The sequence below is a fragment of the Gadus chalcogrammus genome, chromosome 22, assembly GCF_026213295.1.
Source record: "Gadus chalcogrammus isolate NIFS_2021 chromosome 22, NIFS_Gcha_1.0, whole genome shotgun sequence".
Lineage (NCBI taxonomy): Eukaryota > Metazoa > Chordata > Actinopteri > Gadiformes > Gadidae > Gadus > Gadus chalcogrammus.
Window position 1 is genome coordinate 11,211,601 of NC_079433.1, and position 18,763 is coordinate 11,230,363.

The window sequence follows — 18,763 nt, forward strand, 5'->3', positions numbered from 1 at the left end:
AGTAGCCTACGGCACAATGTTGGCGAAATCACACCCCTTCCAGTAGAGCCCATGGGACCTATGAGATCGAAAAATATGAATGGGTTTCATTGGAGAGAAAGTAATTATTTTGTGGTCCCAGTCTTTATATGCCCTGGATTACACATATGTTGTTTGTGGATTTAAATTATAATTGTTCATGTCAAGAGTTTGACCGCTTATTGTGCAATTGTTCAGTCAAAGGCTGTTGTTGTCTTCCTGCACACCTGACTTCCTCCTCCATCGATTGCGGCCACAGCCCTCTCCCTGTAGGCCTACAATATTTCATGTTAAATACATTTCAGGATCAAGTTTGAGATTCAGTTTCAGTATTACTTGTTTTTGAAACCTGACCATCATATCTGTCTTATTTATTGCACCCACACATAATAGGTCCATGATAGGCTACCATGTGGGGTCATTTCAGACTCCTTTGCTTCCTAACACCTTGTGAGTTCCCTGGGTACACCAGCTGATGGGTCTGTGTATATATTGGGCATTTGATTCTCGTTTCAGAAACAGAAATATATTTTAAAAAAACGAGTGGTAATTATGATTTCTGTTTTAACATTAAAAAAGGTATACACAAGGTGCTTTTCTTATAAAGTCAAAAAGGGGCAAACTAATCTAAAATAATAATTGTTAAAAATATAGAGAATCATCAGGGGATTAGCAACCTGTAGTTCCATGGTCGGTAAACAATGCGACTGCGATCGCTCAGACCTCTCGCTTATTATGCTACAATGCTAACAATGCTAAAAAACAAGAATATTTCAGCATCCGGTACGTCATGAAGTAGGGCGTGGCTATGGACCCATGATGCGGAAGCATATCTCTCCTTGATGTTGCCCTGCGCCATTGAGCAGTTTACATAGGAATGAATGGGCGCCATTTTGGAATCCGTTGTCCATTTTATAATATGTCCATGGTACAGACTCATATGATAGAAATTCGTAGCACCCAATAAACGGCTCCGGGCAATCGTAAACCACGCCTCAAATACGAGAAAATGAATGTGTGGTTCCCAGACCTCGTCTGCCGTTAGCCAGGCTATATAAATACTGGGACCAGAAAATAGTTACTTTCTCTCCATTGAAACCCGTTCATATTTTCTGATCTCATAGGTCCCATCGGCTCTACAAGAAGGGGCGTGACTACTACTTGGCTCAGTCCGGGTCACGCCCACTTTTGGCGGTGAAAACGCCATCCGTGCCACACCTTTGCGAACAGTGTTGCCACAGTTACCTTGAAAAAGTAATCAGATTACTGATTACTAGTTACTCCTTAAAATATTAACTTAGGTGCTTTACTGATTACTTGATTTAGTTAGATTACAAATTACTTTATTCGTTACATAAAGCTGCAACAACAACCCCCGCTGCCTCAAAATAAAAAATTACAACTGGTTTTGCCAATACTAACTTTTTGCCCTCCCCCCCAGTACTTGTATACAGGGCCCAGAATTTGGTGCTACGGCCCTCGGTGCACACACTGACACACGGCTTTCAACCGCTTCCGCCAACTTTTAGTACGTAGACAAAATATCACAGCACGCTTTACGGGGCGATCACCGGACACACACACACACACACACGCAAGCAGCACAACGCGACTAATTCCACCGCTAATAACAACTGGTGAAGCGGACTCTGGAGAGTCAAGGTCGACACTCGCCTCTGATAGATTGAAGTCTTTGGAGACTGGCAGGCAGGCAGGCAGGCAGACAGGCAGGCAGGCAGGCAGGCAGGCAGGCAGGCAGGCAGGCAGGCAGGCAGACAGGCAGGCAGGCAGGCAGGCAGGCAGGCAGGCAGACAGGCAGGCAGGCAGGCAGGCAGGCAGGCAGGCAGGCAGGCAGGCAGACAGACAGACAGACAGACAGACAGACAGACAGACAGACAGACAGACACATACACACACTCACCGCTCCATCGCCAATCGGTGATCCGGTAAAAAAATTAAAAAATAGTAACGCACAGTGACTTTGATGAGTAACTTTAATCTGATTACTGGTTTGGAAATAGTATCACGTTAGATTACTCGAGTCGTTACTGAAAAAAGTGGTCCGAGGCCAGTACCGCGTTACTAAGTAACGCGTTACTGGCACCACTGTTAGCGAACTGAACCGAGCCGCACCCTCAGGTGGGAACGCGCGGTTTGGTTGTCCCTGAAGACCTCGCGTATCTATAATTAGTTCTGCATTGCAATAATAATTGCACGCCAGATTTATTTAATTTTAAACTGTGTATTCTCTGTGTAAATCCATGTACCGAACCGTGACGTCCGTACCGATTCGGCTCAATAGGAATACATGTATCGTTACACCCCTAGTATATACTAAAACAACAATTCACCTCAGGCTCCATGAATAGTTGGGAATAGCCCCACTATTCACTTCGCCAAAGGCGAAGTGAATAATTGTTAAATATTACATTTGTATTAAAATGACCCACTTTCAGAGCAGGGGGGGGGGGCATAATTATCAGTTAGGAGAATAATTGATAGCTTCCAGTTCAGATGAATCTGCAATAGACTTTCACAATGGCGTGTCCAACTGTCAAAGTGACTCTCTTGATCTTGGTAAAGAAAGGCTTGAGCGAGAAGGTGAGTTATCCCATGATTGTTCTTCTTGTTCTTCCTCCCTATCTATAGATAGGGAGACCTGATTGTACAACCAGTTACAATCTCAGTACACAAGATCACTTAAGGCCGCTTTTCCATCATATACATTCGTTCACAGTTGCCAGTTCAATCCTAAACCACAAAGTTGGAGCTGAAGCCACCAAACACTGGTCTGGACGACCAGATCCCCTCCTATCAGGAGCTGGAGAGGATAGAGAAGGAGGAGGCTGCAGTGAGGCCCAAATTGGACAACAAACACAGAACTAACGATTCCAATACTTTGTAAGAAGTAGGGGGAAGTAGAGGGCTTTGTAGACACGAATTGCCGTCATAATTGTGATTGATTGCACTTTCGTGTGACTAGCACACAGGAGACAACCTCTGGAACGAGGGCGTGCCAGTATTTGTGTGTGTACGTAATCTGTGTAAAATTTATGATGGACTTTGCATGCACTGCTCTGAATTTTGAGATAAGTTATCGATTGTATTTTAAATTACCCTATCATCAAGCGGTTAAGTATTTGAGACAACCTAATATGAAACGATGTGTGAGGGGCAAATAGCTGAATGTATTTTATTTATTACTCTTAACTATTTATTAGTAGTTATCCTTCATTATTGTAGTGAATGTTCTCCGAGGATTCACTTACAAAGAATGTACACCAGTAAATAATATACATTTGTTGCAAACATGCTTCAGAAGGCCCTATAACTACCAGCCCTCTCTATCTCTCAGGGTGTTTTGTTTCTTTTGTTATGAAACTCTCTCGCCACTCCATGATGTAACCAAGTGAGGTAGTGAAACCCAGCAGGTTGTCACTGGGTTAAAGAGCATTTTCACCCACACTCCTATACAAACCAATAAAAGAAATTCACATGAGCTATGTTTTTGTCATGTCTATTTGTGTTGCCATCCCACAGCTATTCAAAACATTTCTTTAAAGGACTACGTCCCAACCAGAGGAGTGGCCTCCATGTTGGTGACCTTCCTCGTGGGCGTCAAAACGCCATCATAGCATGGGTAATGTGGTTCGTCTTCAACTCCTTCCAGAACTCTGTGCCGTGGAGTCAGTGCCCCCTCAATGACAACAGTGGTTTAACAATCTTTCTAGACTAGAGGACTGACTCTCAAAGGCTTGTTGGTTGGGATCAAGTTCCTCTTCGCCCCTGATGTGCATACTTAGAACGTCTGCAACTTCCTCCCATTGCTTGGAAAACTGAACACTGATTGTTGGTTTCTATCTAAAATGTGCGGTTGGATGCAGGATCCAAGATCGTAGTTCCACGATCGAAGTTCATTCAGTTAGTTACTGCATAAATTGACAAAGCCCATTCACTAAGTTCGAACATCAAACTCCAACTCACATTCAAGTTTTTACAGCACTGCCATTCAGTCAAACTTGAAATACCAATCATCCTCATTATCTACGGTCTAACTTGCATCTTTTACCTTTTTATCTTGTTATCTTAACCGTCATTGACTTCCGGACCAGAGAGTGCTTTGGCGACTGCATTAACACCTATGTGTGCCCATTTTACAACCGGCTATCAGTTTTGTTCCCCTCGCTCTTGCTGTAGTGTGATTTAAGTATGATGAACATATCCAAGTTGTGTATATTTTAGATATTTCAACCTGTTGATGGGAAACCAATTTTTAACATTTTGATTTATCTTAATTTAGCTTAAGATAATAAACACGGTGAGAGCATGTCCTTCATGGTACTATACAACATTGCTATTTTCAGCCAGCTTGTGTACATTTAAAACAACAATACCACTCTGCTTCTCACCCCTCCCTCTCCCCATACCACGCCCATCCTCAAAAAGGGAGGCTTGCTAAATAAATTGAACATGGGATTTCTCTACACCTCTGCAGAATCGGCGCAATTGACCTGGATCCCTGTAGCATTAGAGTTACATGACAGAATATGTTTGAGAGCACATTTCAAACAAAACAATGTTGCATGGCGTTTAATGTTTTGGGATTGTTCTCTTCCAGAAACATTGTTGCGCTGTTGAATGCATTTGTCCTTGTGGATGGAAGTGTCACACAGGACAACTATTATGGGATGCTGGTGTCACTGAAAAGCACCGCCATAGGCACAGGGTCAGCCATCATACAGAAGCTTGACCGTCACAAACATGAGCTCCAGACTTTCCCCGTTGAGGTAGGGTCATCAACATGAAGATAGATCCAACAAGGGTCAAGGATCAATAAGCAGTGCCGTGTCCAGACTGATTTGGTAGGGGGGACCTCGGAGTGGCACACAATAAGTAAAATAATACGCTTACACAAATATTTATTAGTGGTGGCAACCTGGTGACCAATCCAATTTCTTGGGGGGCAACCAAACCAACCACTGTGTCCATGGCCATGTCAATAGGACTAACCCTGAGTAGCTCCAATGTGAATGATTTTTAGACTGAGCTTGCTAATGAGAAGGTGTTGTTCTCCAGGGCGTGGAGGGGCCAGGTCTCGATGATTGGTTTGAGGGAATCCATCTTGCCTTGCAATCATAGGTGCGTGAAAAATAAAAAATCCATACGGAGGCAGAGAGCAGAGAGAAATAGGAAATTCTTTATTTTTTTGCTTCAATACATTTTTACACTCTAGTATCCTACCTATAGCTCCTTTAAGCACTTATGTTTTGATATTGTTCAAGAGGATACCCATTGTAGGCCTATAGAAAAATTTTTGTAACATGGAAATGTGTGTTGTAAGATGTGAATTAAAGGGCAAGGATTCCTAATTGTCTCATTATTGTTTAATTAATGTGCAATGATCTATTAATATGTTTAAAAATTCCAGACAAGGGAAACTTTGCAATGAACTTAATGTGAATCCAAAGTATTTTTGTATCAATGAGTATTGATATTTACTGAAAACGTGTACACAATAATGACAATGTTGTATACGCAATGACGAGATAACAAACAACAATATCTTACTGACTTTCAGTCAGTAAAGCTGACTGAAAAGGCATGATACAAAAACTAACATTGTCATGGGCATGAATGCACAACCTTGCCTAAATCATCAATAATTAATGTTTATTGCAGCATAATTGTATTATATGCATTGCTATTTATACTTTTCTATTATTCTATCAAGTTATTCAATGCTGAGTTTTTATCAAGCGTTTATAGGAACTCATATCTGTTAGGGGGTGACACTCAATGTAGTATAGGCAACTAAAGGTTAAGTTGTTGAATGAAACTTTTGTTGTTATTGAATGCTGTTTACACAAGACTCCTTGTATCTAGGATCTGAGGGTTATGCTATCTTGAATGTCCAACCTTGTTACCTGAACAAATAATTGACAATCTCATCCTGAGCCTTTATCACTAGTAAGCTTGATTACTGCAATGGTCTCCTTACAGGTCTCCCAAAACAAACTCTGAGGAAGCTTCAGCTTGTTCAGAATGCTGCTGCTAGAGTTCTAACAAAGACCAAAAAATGTGAACATATTACACCAATCATGTTACTAACCTATAAATCCCTACATGGTTTACTTTAGGCCGAACATATTTAACTGATATGCTTCCACTACATAAGCCTTCTAGACCACTAAGATCCTCTGAGACCAATCTGTTAATTATCCCCAGAGTAAACACGAAACATGGGAAAGCAGGATTTAGTTACCATGCAACAAATAGCTGGTATAAACTCCCTGACTTGCCCTTTTTTAACTTTGCCTTTGTTTGCTATTTTTATACTAAAATGCCTTTTTAACTTTCTGTTTTACTCATATCTTTGCATATGTTTTGTTTTACTTATCTATTATTTTATTTTATTGTATGACAATGTTTATCTGTGAAGCACTTTGAGTCTGCCTTGTGTATGAAAGTGCTATATAAATAAAGTTGCCTTGCCTTGCCTAAATGGTAGGTACTTACAAGTAAAGCTCAGCCCCTTAAGTACCCTATATAGTCAATCTAAAGTATTTATTTGTTTCTGCTTCTCTCCTAAAAAAAGACTTGCTGGAAATAGCATTTACAACTCAAGTATATATGTGAAATGCAATATTGTTTAGTTAGAATGAATACATTTATATCTGTTCCAAAACAGATGGATAGTATGTTGGAAATCCTTGAAAATGGCCTTTCATGCTTTCATGTTGATTGCTAGTCAGCCAATAAAGCCCTGTTTTTTGTTAATGATTACAAGAGTACCTTCAGCACATTTTATATCACCGGCAAATACGCTTTCAACGAGACCCACTTTGCAATCCATCCCTTTTGTGTCAACATTGAAATCTTGATGTTGTACATTCTAAGAACAACACTGACAATATTGCTCTGTTTATTTGTAATACAGTGCCATATTATACCTACAGAATCCCTCCCCGTCTTCAGAAAACATCTAAAGGGCTATCGCTTTACCTTACAAACTAATTTGATTTTTTATCAGCTTTTACGCTGCATTTAGAACATAAAAAAATAAATGCCCTGTCTTTGATTCCTATAGCTACTCTGAAACGTTGTTTTGCTACACTTATAACAACTTTGATTATTTGGTTTATTTTATTGACAGCCACACTTGTTAGTCACTTGAGAAACAATCGTCTGGCAAATCAAATGTCAATATGGGAATTTAAATATAATCATTGTGTAACCCCCTAACCCTAACCCTGCATCCCATGATGCATTCACCAAATACTGAATAAGGTCTCAGGGCTGGTAATAGCTGAGAAAATAAACACCAACAATATCTTGGAAGCTTAACTGACTTTTCAGTGACAGGCATGATACAAAACAAAAAACAACTTCCATCCATCCTGTATGCCTAAAGTAGGCTCATGAAGACCCCCTCAGTCATGGCCTCGTCTAGCTGTATGTTCACTCTCAGTGTTGGATACCTTTGGTTATGTCTCAAAATGCATAAGCTATAATAAAAACTGTCCCTGCAAACGTGCTGACAACAGATAATGACTGAACGCCTGCGCTATGGGAACAGACAACCCTCATGTGACAAAGGTCACAATTAATGATCTTTCACTGCACGTGGAGAGAACACCCTCCAAGGTTAAGTACACCTTTTTAAGACACCCTCTTCTTTTTTTCGAGATATTCATCAGTGAGTGTGATCACACGGGCCAGTGTATCCCAAAGGAAAACAACTGGCTGAAGACGGGAGGTGAATACGAGGACCAAACAGACGCAGAAAGGAGTGTAGGACCAAACAGATGCAGAAAGGAGAGTAGGACCTTCTGAAGATTATTTTTTTTATTGTAGATTGAATCGCCGCCATGGGATTCAAGTGGCCCAAGATGAAGCTACCAAACCCTGGTCTGGACGACCGAATCCCCTCTCATCAGGAGCTGGAGAGGATGGAGAAGGAGGAGGTTGCAGACAGGCCCAAATGGGACAACAAAGCCCAGTATCTGCTCACCTGCGTGGGCTTCTGCGTGGGGCTCGGCAACGTCTGGAGGTTCCCTTATCTCTGTCAGAGCCACGGTGGAGGTAGGCTGGGTTGGACCGAATTGATGACTGCTTCCCCTACCCACACTTTCACTTTAAGCCTTTCATGGAATCTTATAATTAATGCTTGTTCATGTATTCAGATGTTTTCATTGATATAAGATATCAATACAGCGTATTTCCTAGTCATTGTATCAGATTGATTTGGTTATCAATTTTCAATGCATTTCAATGAGATGTACTTAACTTCGACTGGCCTTACTTGATCTGATATTCTTGGATGGCCATTATGAGTGGCTTTTGGCAGCCAACCACAGCAAACAATTAAACTCTATCTAAAGCAGCTGGTGATTTGAATCATTAGCTAAAATGCATGCGAGAGCTGAGAAGTTCCTTGCTAATCATTTACATTGTGTCGCTAAAAAAGAGTTGGTATAGCTTGACCCTGTCATCATATTGATGTTTAAAGTCTTTCCTGAGGATAAATACTATGCAACTAAAGCAAAAATAACACTATAGTTGCCAGTTATATTTAGAATAAATGTACACATTTTGGACACTTAATCTCGATGATTAATTTTCTCACAATAAAAATATATAATATACTATTTATGTCAACATCCACGCCCTAAGGCCTACATGAAATACGCCCCAAAATATGTTTAATGCATTTTCCATTGTCTTATCCACCTTTTATAGGTTTTTCTTAAATGTCCAACTTGGTTTGAAGAGCCCAAACAAAACAGACACGTATAGCACATATATATATATATAGTACAAATCAAGTACAACTCCGGTGAAAATTTGAAAAATAAGTCTACACGACTTGACCAGGGGCTGTTCTAGATCAATTTTCATGTGGGAGCCAGACTGGGGCCAGCTGTTTTGTTGGAGGGACACATTGAACCTGGGACGCAAAATATTTAGTTTAGTACTAAGTAATTCAAAAACACAATGTACAAGAATTGGCTTTTTCCCGTTACAGCAGTTATATCTGTAGCATAGTATTAAGTGTTTCCTTCAGTTACAGCAATTGTCAATATTATACATTTGAAATGTTTCATTGGTGAAAGTAATTGTCAATATCACAACATTTTGAGTTTCCTTCACTGACATCAAACCCCTCAGTATCATGCATCACCACCAGCCAAAGATTCAGTATGATATATCATAAATCTCAAGTTCCGCCTTGTGCAACAGTGCCACACCATCGCAAGCAATTGACCCCCCGACCAGCGGAGGTACGAGTTCAGTTTTACGGGGGCACTGGCTCCCACTGACCCCCCCTAGAACCGCCCCTGAACTTGACTCTACGTGGTGCTTACAGGAGCCTTCATGATCCCCTTCCTCATCCTCTTGGTTCTGGAGGGGATCCCACTGCTACACCTGGAGATGGCTATCGGCCAGCGCATGCGGATGGGCAGTGTTGGGGTCTGGAGGTCCATCAACCCTTACCTCACCGGCATCGGTGGGTAGAACAACACAACAACAGGGGTCAAAAAAAACCAGAGAAGATCAACGACATTGGTTATAACCAGCCCTTTTGCGTTTGTGTCTGTGGCGTATCAGGTGTCGCATCAGGGCTGACGTCGTTCCTGGTGGGCATGTACTACAACACCATCATGGCCTGGATCATGTGGTACCTCTTCAACTCCTTCCAGGACCCCCTGCCGTGGAGTCAGTGCCCCCTCACTGCCAACGGAACAAGTAGGTGCTCCTCTATGATGACGGTCAACAAGAAGTCTGATCAGGGCAGCAGCATGATCATCGCTCAAAGCCACATCCACTCGTACCCCATGTCCCTCATTTCAATGTATGAAAAGATAAAAGGTAACATTGTGGTATAAAATACTTCTATTTTGAAACACAAACTTCTAGAAGAAGCTCTAACCCTCTGGCTCCCTCCATATCTGATGCAGGCGTGGTGTCAGAATGCGCCCGCAGCAGCACGGTGGACTACTTCTGGTACCGGGAGACTCTGAACACCTCCACGGCCATCGACGAGTTCGGAGGTGTGCAGTGGTGGATGGTTCTGTCACTGGTGGCTGCCTGGACCCTACTCTACGTCTGCTGCATCCGGGGCATTGAGACCAGTGGCAAGGTGAGTGTTAAATAGCACCTTTGGACATTACATAAGGCTGTCCTCACTCGCTCTATGGCTGAGATAAGATGATATAAAGTGTCACTTTATCACGCAGACTGGAAATTCCTTCAGGAAATTATAGCATTAAAACCGCCAGGGTATGGAGTTCCATTTCAACTGGGAAACAATCCCAGAATACTCAGAATGGTCAGATAGCTATAAAAACATATTTTTCGACTAATCAGATCGTTCGAAAAACGTTTATTTTTGCCAAATCATATTTGTCGAATTTCTTTTATTTTTCAACCATCAGATTCCTCAAAAAAAAAAAAGGTTTTTCGATTAGTCAGATCATTCGGAAAAATATATGATTTTTTTTCCCTTTGCACCCTCCACATTTTCTAGTTTTTAACATTTTGTTGCTGAACCCTTGTTTAATTTTTGTGTGTACAAAATTATTTTCTTATTCGCAGGCCGTCTATATCACCTCCACTCTGCCGTACGTGGTGCTTACCATCTTCCTCATTAGAGGACTGACTCTCAAAGGCTCGGTGGATGGGATCAAGTTCCTCTTTACCCCTGATGTAAGCACCGCTTTCTAAACACAAATCACAAGGGTTTTTTAGATCAGGGCTCAGATCCCATAGTTAAACTATGCTTTAGCAGAACAACTGGGGTGCGATGGCACAGAGCATGGGCCTAAGTTACACCTTGTTTCTCATTTGTTACAGAGATATTCCACCAAAGAGAACCTCATTTTCGCATGTGGATGATGCTTTTAGAAGGGGCTTTAAGAAGTATATTTCAACAGCGATGGTATAAAACATGGTTTAACAACTGTTTAGACTTAAACAGTGTTGATTTTAAACCTTGTTAGTTAAGTGCTGATGAGATAATACTTGCTGTTGATAACCAATTAAGATCTTACAGATACCCTGCTCCTGCAACATGATTGGTTGAGACAATATGAAGCAAAGGAGTGAAGCGCTCTGTTCGATAAGATTTGAGCTTGTCTGCTATCAGACTTTTGAGAATGTATCTAAAGTTTGATTTGTTAGAATGCCCAAGACTTAAACTGTCTGAAACTCTGAATTCAGCACAGTACCTGCTGTGACATAAAGTCAGAGATCGTTATCTGACCGTCATTCAGAGAGGAATATTACTCACTTTTATACGACAACTCTCTATAAGGTGAACGAGCTGATGAACCCCACTACATGGTTGGATGCAGGTGCCCAGGTCTTTTACTCCTTCTCCCTGGCCTTCGGAGGCCTCATCTCCTTCTCAAGCTACAACTCTGTGCAGTAAGTACACAGAATACCACTCCCTTTCACTAAGTCCTTACAGCAAACCACAATACCATTCAGTAAGTCAATACATCAAACAAAAATCTCATTAAAGATCCCATGCCATGCTATTTTATGGATGCTTTAATATAGGTATTAGTGGGCCACAAACACAGTATTCAAAGACGTCCCCGAAATTCAGCCGTGGTGCAGAGTTACAGCCACTCCGAACCAGTCGCACATTGAGCTTCCCCAAAACGCGCTATTTCGGTGGGCGTGTCAAGGCAGGTCAAGGAGGGGGGTGGGGGTGTGGCCCTGAGCAGCTTGTAGCCACAGTACCATGCGCTCTGTTTACGGTGGATGCATCGCAATGGCTCGTAGAAACCCATATTATACATAGATATCTATATAATATAATATAATATATAATATATATTATCACCTGGCCCTGAGCAGCTTGTAGCCACGGTACCATGCGCTCTGTTTACGGTGGATGTATCGCAATGGCTCTTAGAAACCCATATTATACATAGATATCTATATCATATAATATATAATATATATTATCACCTGGCCCTGAGCAGCTTGTAGCCACGGTACCATGCGCTCTGTTTACGGTGGATGTATCGCAATGGCTCTTAGAAACCCATATTATACATAGATATCTATATCATATAATATATAATATATATTATCACGACCAAAAGCTGTGTGAGCCTCCAGACGATAAGCTATTATGAATCTCAAACGACCGCGTCTTCTTCAGATTGATGTGGAAGTGGAAGAACCAGAGACGTCGGAGAACCCGACGAAGTCCTTTGTGATTCATTATATCGTCTTGAGGTGCACACTGCTTTTGTTTTGGCCGTGATAATATGTATTATTTGATATAGATATCTATGTATTATATGATATTATTTAGATGTAGAGCCCCAGGACTGTAACGCAAGTGTTGTACACTTCCTTGTTATTTGGATAATCGTTCTGCTGTTGGTGTGATGGCGCATAACACGTCGGACTCTCGTCTCTGGTATTTCTACAACGAGACTCGTAGTGGGGGTTATCACAGCCATGGTTGAGAATGAATTGGGGGAAAGGAACTTTGGCTTTGACTCCCTGAAGTAGGCATGAACCACGACATGGAGGAGAAGGGGATTGTTGGCCGCGAATGTATCCCGCTTGAGCCCTGCTTCCCGCCGCCTCGGCAGCGGTCAGCGCTAATCACCGCCTCCTGAAGCCGAGGCGGTGGTCCATCGGTAGCGAGGCTCCGGCGGGAGACGACCGCGGTCAACAATCCCTTTCTCCTCCATGTCGTGGTTCATGCCTACTTCAGGGAGTCAAAGCCAAAGTTCCTTTCCCCCAATTCATTCTCAACCATGGCTGAGATAACCCCCACTACGAGTCTCGTTGTAGAAATACCAGAGACGAGAGTCCGACGTGTTATGCGCCATCACACCAACAGCAGAACGGTTATCCAAATAACAAGGAAGTGTACAACACTTGCGTTACAGTCCTGGAGCTCTATATCTAAATAATATCATATAATACATAGGCCTAGATATCTATATCAAATAATACATATTATCACGGCCAAAAGCTGTGTGCACGTCCAGACGATATCATGAATCACAAAGGACTTCGTCGGGTTCTCCGACGTCTCTGGTTCTTCCACTTCCACATCAATCTGTAGTAGACAGAACCGCGCGCTGCCTGCTGCCTGCTGCCGGCACGAGGCAGCAGGTGGTGCCTCGCGGCAACCGGCGGCAGGCAGCATGTCGCAGTTCATGTACTTCGATGTCGTTCTGCCATTGCATTCAAAATTCTGTAACTAGCCTGTTACTACGAACTAAGCAACTACCGTACACGTATTAGCATTTAGCACTAGCTCAATCACGACTCCTTCAGAATTCTTGTGGGTGGTTACGAACCAACCAATTGGGCAGGGCCATGAATAATAATTTGACAACGCTACGTCACAGTGTCACCTTATCCAGATCGGCTCATTTCTTCTGCCTTTTTCCTTTCATTGCCTGTTGCCTTCAGCAGACAAACTGCATAGATTTCAAACTTACCACAGCTCACAAACTTATTCAGACCTATGTTATTTAACAAACAATAGGAAAAATGTGATTTTAATGGCATGGGCTCTTTAAGTAATGTCCCTCCTCAAACTCCCATTCAGTAATTTACAATATCTTACTAAAACATTGTGGTACATCAAACTACCACTCCCATTCACTAAGTTCCAAAATTAAAGAACAACTCCCATGCAGTTAATAATTACCACATAAACTACATTTCCCATTCGGCTAATCACCACATTATACAACCAGAGGAAGGCCTGTCTGGTAATCGCTCCCCTAACAAGCGTTGTTTCATATGTTTATCTCTGCCGATAGTAACAATTGTGAACAGGATGCCGTTATCATCTCCATTATCAACGGCTGCACCTCTGTGTTCTCTGCGACGGTCATCTACTCCATCATTGGCTTCAGAGCCACAGAGAAGTTTGACGACTGTATGGACCGGTGAGTTGAAAACACACTGCGTTCAGACATGGAGCAAAATATTTGATGATGTCCACCAGCTTAGGAATTGTTGTAAATGTAGTACATTTATTTAGTGTTGTTTTTAAAATTTTACATTCATATTTTAGAATGTGTGGTTTTGCAGGCTATTGGAAGGTCTTCCCCTGCATGATATTTATCCCCCAATCATATCATATTTGTTTTGTGTGTTTTATTTGTTTCTATTTGTTATTATGTCTAATTATTATTGTCAATGCAATTTCCCCCGGTGATCAATACCATTACTACCGATCTGACCAGCATGGCCTGTTCTGTATTTTAGCAACATCTTGGAGCTGACAAATGCCTTCAATTACCCTGAGAACTCTATCACTGACACCAACTACAAAGAAGTGCTGGACCACTTAAACATCACCAATCCCAGCATCATTCAAGGCCTGCCTCTTCAAATCTGTGACTTGCAAAGATTACTTAGCGAGGTCAGTAAAATACAATACAGAACAAACATTCAACGTCAATATAGTTAGGAGAAGGGCAGGATTCTATTTTATTTATATTCTTACATCTGTATGAAAAAAAAAACGTTCTTTTTTTTCCTGTTTCAATGTGATTGAAGCTAGGGTAGGTCATTTTGGAAAAACAGCCAGAGTAAGCTTGATTTTAAAAGTAACGAACCCTAAAACATCCCATCCCTCCCTTCAGGCATCACTCCAAAGCCACTCCCTCTAAACCCTTGACTAGCTCGCTAGCTTTAGCCTAGCAGTGTGGAAGACTAATGTAATGTGCAATGAGTGAACGGACAGAATGCGCGCATGTAGCCAGGTAAATTGCCTACCCAAGCTTTAAAATAAGTTGCAGTGTTGCATAACGATTGAAATGTGCTGCAATTGAAGTTAATATCTTTCATGACAAAGACAAAAGATTATATTATCCTTCTCTAGTCTACTATTGATTGGGTTGACCTTGGGTTGGCCTTGGAATCCAATTAAAGCATTTATAAACAATCTAGGTCACACTAATCAACAATGATCACCACACAGTAGCAAAGGATAGCCTGAACTAACAGACATGATGGTAAATGACTTGGTGCGGATGGTGCTGTGTTCACTCTCCAGGGGGTCGAAGGAACCGGATTGGCCTTCATCGTGTTCACCGAGGCCATCATAAAGATGCCCGTTTCCCCCCTGTGGGCGGTGCTCTTCTTCGTCATGCTCTTTTGCCTGGGGCTCTCCACCATGTTTGGAAACATCGAAGGGGTCGTGGTGCCACTGCAGGACATGAACATCCTGCCCAAGAAATGGCCCAAAGAAGTTTTAACAGGTGTTACTCATGTCTAGGGAGGACACTAGCTGTCGGTTACGAGCAATTAACTCTCGATGACAGAGAACTCTAGAAACCTTTTTCGAAAAAGGAAAAGTGTTGACTTCCCATCATGTTATGTTGTTGTTGCCATTTGTTTTTTTCCTCTTAGGTATAACGTGTTTTGTGTCCTTTGGAATTGGACTCATATTTGCAATGCGCTCTGGGAACTACTGGCTGGCTCTTTTCGACAGTTTTGCGGGATCCATCCCCCTCCTGGTCATTGCCTTCTGCGAGATGTTTTCCGTCATGTATATCTATGGTATAGACAGGTAGGAGTCAAATATCCAGCTGTGTTGTAAAAAAACATTAATGATATTTGTTTTGTGTTTTACAAGCTAAAGGCTGCATGTGTCATAAAGCTGTCTCCAACAAGCAAGGTGTGCCACATTGATCTGATATCTCTTCCTCTCTCCTCCTCCACCGCCCCTCTACCCTCAGGTTTAACGACGACATGGAGTTTATGATCGGCCACAAGCCCAACCTGTTCTGGCAGATCACGTGGCGCTATGTCAGCCCACTGATCATGGCCTTCATCTTTGTCTTTTACTTAGTGACGCAAGTGACCAAAAACCTCACCTACCTGGTGTGGGACGAAGCTGCGGTCAGTATTCTCTAATACCTGAATTTCTCTTTTTTTGAGGTTAGCTTATTTATGGGACTTTATTGAGGTATACAATGATGCATAGCTAAAGTTATCTTGCCTTCACTTAGGATGATGTTTTCATACCCCTGTGGCATATAGATTTTTCTACTTCCTGACTTTCATTTGTATCCACAGCCGGACTTCCCGACACTGGCTGCACGTCAGTATCCTGACTGGATATATAGCATAATCTTCATCTTGGCTGGAATACCCTGTTTAGTTATCCCAGTGTTCGCCATCTGCAAACTCATTAGGAACAAGTGCTGCAAGGGGAAGGATCAGGACTCAGTTCCAACAATATCGGGCAAAATGCAAATGAGTGAGAAATGAGGACAATTTAGAATCCAAACTATTCCTTGGGATTCTTTTATGCATGGATCGATAGGCCATGGACTGTTTTTTATTATTGTTCATCTTTTTTGTATATATTATTATTTAATATGTCAATCGAAAGAAAACATGAATGACTATCATTAGATATTATTTTCCTATGGTAATCCAATGTTAAACGTTTTAAATGTTAAATCCTATTTAATATTCACCAAACAGCATTCAGCGGTCGTCATGTATATGTGCTATAAGAAGCTTATGACAAAGTCAGTATTGTAACATAACAAATTGAAATTATTACCAATATTTGTAATGCAATTTTTCTGTATCTTTCAGAATATCCCGAAATAAAAGCACACATATATTGTTAACTCTTTCAAAATAAATGAAATCTGTCTATTTTGTTGTATGCAATTTTTTGCATTGTTACATTAATAATTAGTCTAATCATAAAATACAAATTATTCTGGAATGAGTACGATGAATTGTGACAGCTTGTAGCCAATGGGAGTTAACTTAAATCTCGCTTGAAGAAAGCTTAAAATATAAAACCTTAGCCAATAAAAAACGTGGCTTGTCTGCAGCTGCAACGCTAGCTTCTGGAAGCTTCCTGGTAAAAAACAAAATAAGACCAAGAAATAAAACAACAGGTACATTTCAAAGGTTGTGGTCCTGATGGATCATTGAGATGCTCTGTGGTCAATGGTCGACTGTTCACTATAGCCATTACTTCATATTGGAAGGTTCTCAGTGAGAAACTGTCTAGTCTTCTTGCAGGCTGGTCTAGGATGGATGCAAGGACACTTCGGACCGTTCTTACCTGCCTCTCCCAGACACCACCCATGTGACTGGAAGCAGGTGGGTTCATGACAAAGCTAAATCGCAGTTCTTTCACATGTTCTTGCTCGATTTCTTTCAAAAGTTCCTTGAATTCATTCCGTGCACCCACGAAATTTGTGCCTTGGTTACTTTGAAGCTGACTTACATTGCCTCTTAAAGCAATAAAGCAACGCAGCGTGTTGAGGAAGGCATCAGAGGTAAGGTCATCCACAGTGTTCGGAACGTTACTTTTAAAAAGTAATTAGTTATAGTTACTCACTACTTGTTCCAAAAAGTAACTGATTTAGTAACCGAATTACTCTATAATTAAAGTTACTAGTTACCAGGGAAAGTAACTATTTACGTTACTTTAAAAAAAGAAAGTTGCTATATGTCAAAGAATTTGTGGGGCCCCTCTGTTCTCCCTCTATACCAGATCTCTTGGCTTTTCCTATCACTGCTACGCTGATGACACTTTCTCTCTTTCCCCTCATCTGACAAAGCCCTGATTGCAACACGCATATCTGAATGTCTGGCAGATGTCAGCACTTGGACAACTGCCCATCACCTGAGGCTTAACCTCAACAAGACTGAGCTCCTCCTAATGCCAGGGAAAGATTGCCCACACGTGGACTTACTAGTCACTGTTGAGAACATCACTGTATCTCCTTCTCCAACTGCCAGAAACCTCGGTGTGGTACTGGACAATCAGTTATGCTGCACCGCAAACATCACAGCGGTGGCCCGATCCTGCAGATTTGTACTTTACAACATCAGCAGGATCCGGCCCTTCCTCACAAGGGAAGCAGCTCAGCTTCTAGTCCAATCACTGGTCATCTCGACTACTGCAACTCGCCCCTGGCTGAACTCCCTGCCGAATGCAGCAGCACGCCTCGTGTTCAACCTACCTAAGTTCTCCCATGTGACCCCCCTCTTCCGGGACATCCACTGGCTCCCTGTATTAGCTAGCATCAGATTCAAGATGATGGTACTGGCATACAAGGCAGTCAATGGAACTGCCCCTGCCTACATCCAAGCGTTGGTCAAACCACACACCCAAGCTCGATCCCTCCGCTAAACTACCTCAGCTGGACGTCTGTTACCGTACCTCCATCACTAAGAGCAAGCAAAGGTCGATCAGCAAAGTCACAACTTTTCTCTGTTTTGGGACCTCAGTGGTGGAACGAGCTCCCTGCAGATGTCAGGATCGCAGAGTCGCTCACCAGCTTCCGCAAAACTCAAAACTCACCTGTTCAGAGTTCACCTCGACTCTGCATAGCCATCCAGCCCCTTCCGGCCAGCATTGTATGTTGTACGTCCTGGCACTTAATGTAATAATGGATTGAATTTATATAGCGCTTTTCTAGACACTCAAAGACGCTTTACAGTGAAGGGGGGACCTCACTAACCACCACCAGTGTGTAGCACCCACTTGGTGGATGCACGGCAGCCAATCTGCGCCAGAACACTCACCACACACCAGCTTGAGGTGGAGAGTGAGGGAATTAATGAGTCAGCCAACTATACAGGACGATGATTAGGGGGCCAGATTGATGTAGGCACTCATTGTATGCACTTATTTATAGTACTTCATTGTGTAGCCTCTGCAGTAGCTGCTATCACTGCTATACACGGGGAATGGGTTAGCCTAGCG

At 42.1% G+C, this 18,763-nt stretch overlaps 1 protein-coding gene across 1 annotated transcript; it reads left to right on the forward strand.

Moving 5' to 3' along the window:
- Nucleotides 1-7,724: 7,724 nt before the first annotated feature.
- On the forward strand, nucleotides 7,725-16,626 carry LOC130375745 (sodium-dependent neutral amino acid transporter B(0)AT1-like). The gene is made up of 12 exons (XM_056582813.1): nucleotides 7,725-8,100; nucleotides 9,386-9,526; nucleotides 9,628-9,765; nucleotides 9,978-10,159; nucleotides 10,615-10,725; nucleotides 11,333-11,445; nucleotides 13,827-13,955; nucleotides 14,278-14,434; nucleotides 15,071-15,275; nucleotides 15,427-15,586; nucleotides 15,756-15,918; nucleotides 16,096-16,626. Exons 1-12 carry the CDS (start codon nucleotides 7,887-7,889, stop codon nucleotides 16,288-16,290), a joined length of 1,908 nt encoding a protein of 635 aa, XP_056438788.1. The 5' UTR covers nucleotides 7,725-7,886; the 3' UTR covers nucleotides 16,291-16,626.
- The last annotated feature ends 2,137 nt before the right edge of the window (nucleotides 16,627-18,763 follow it).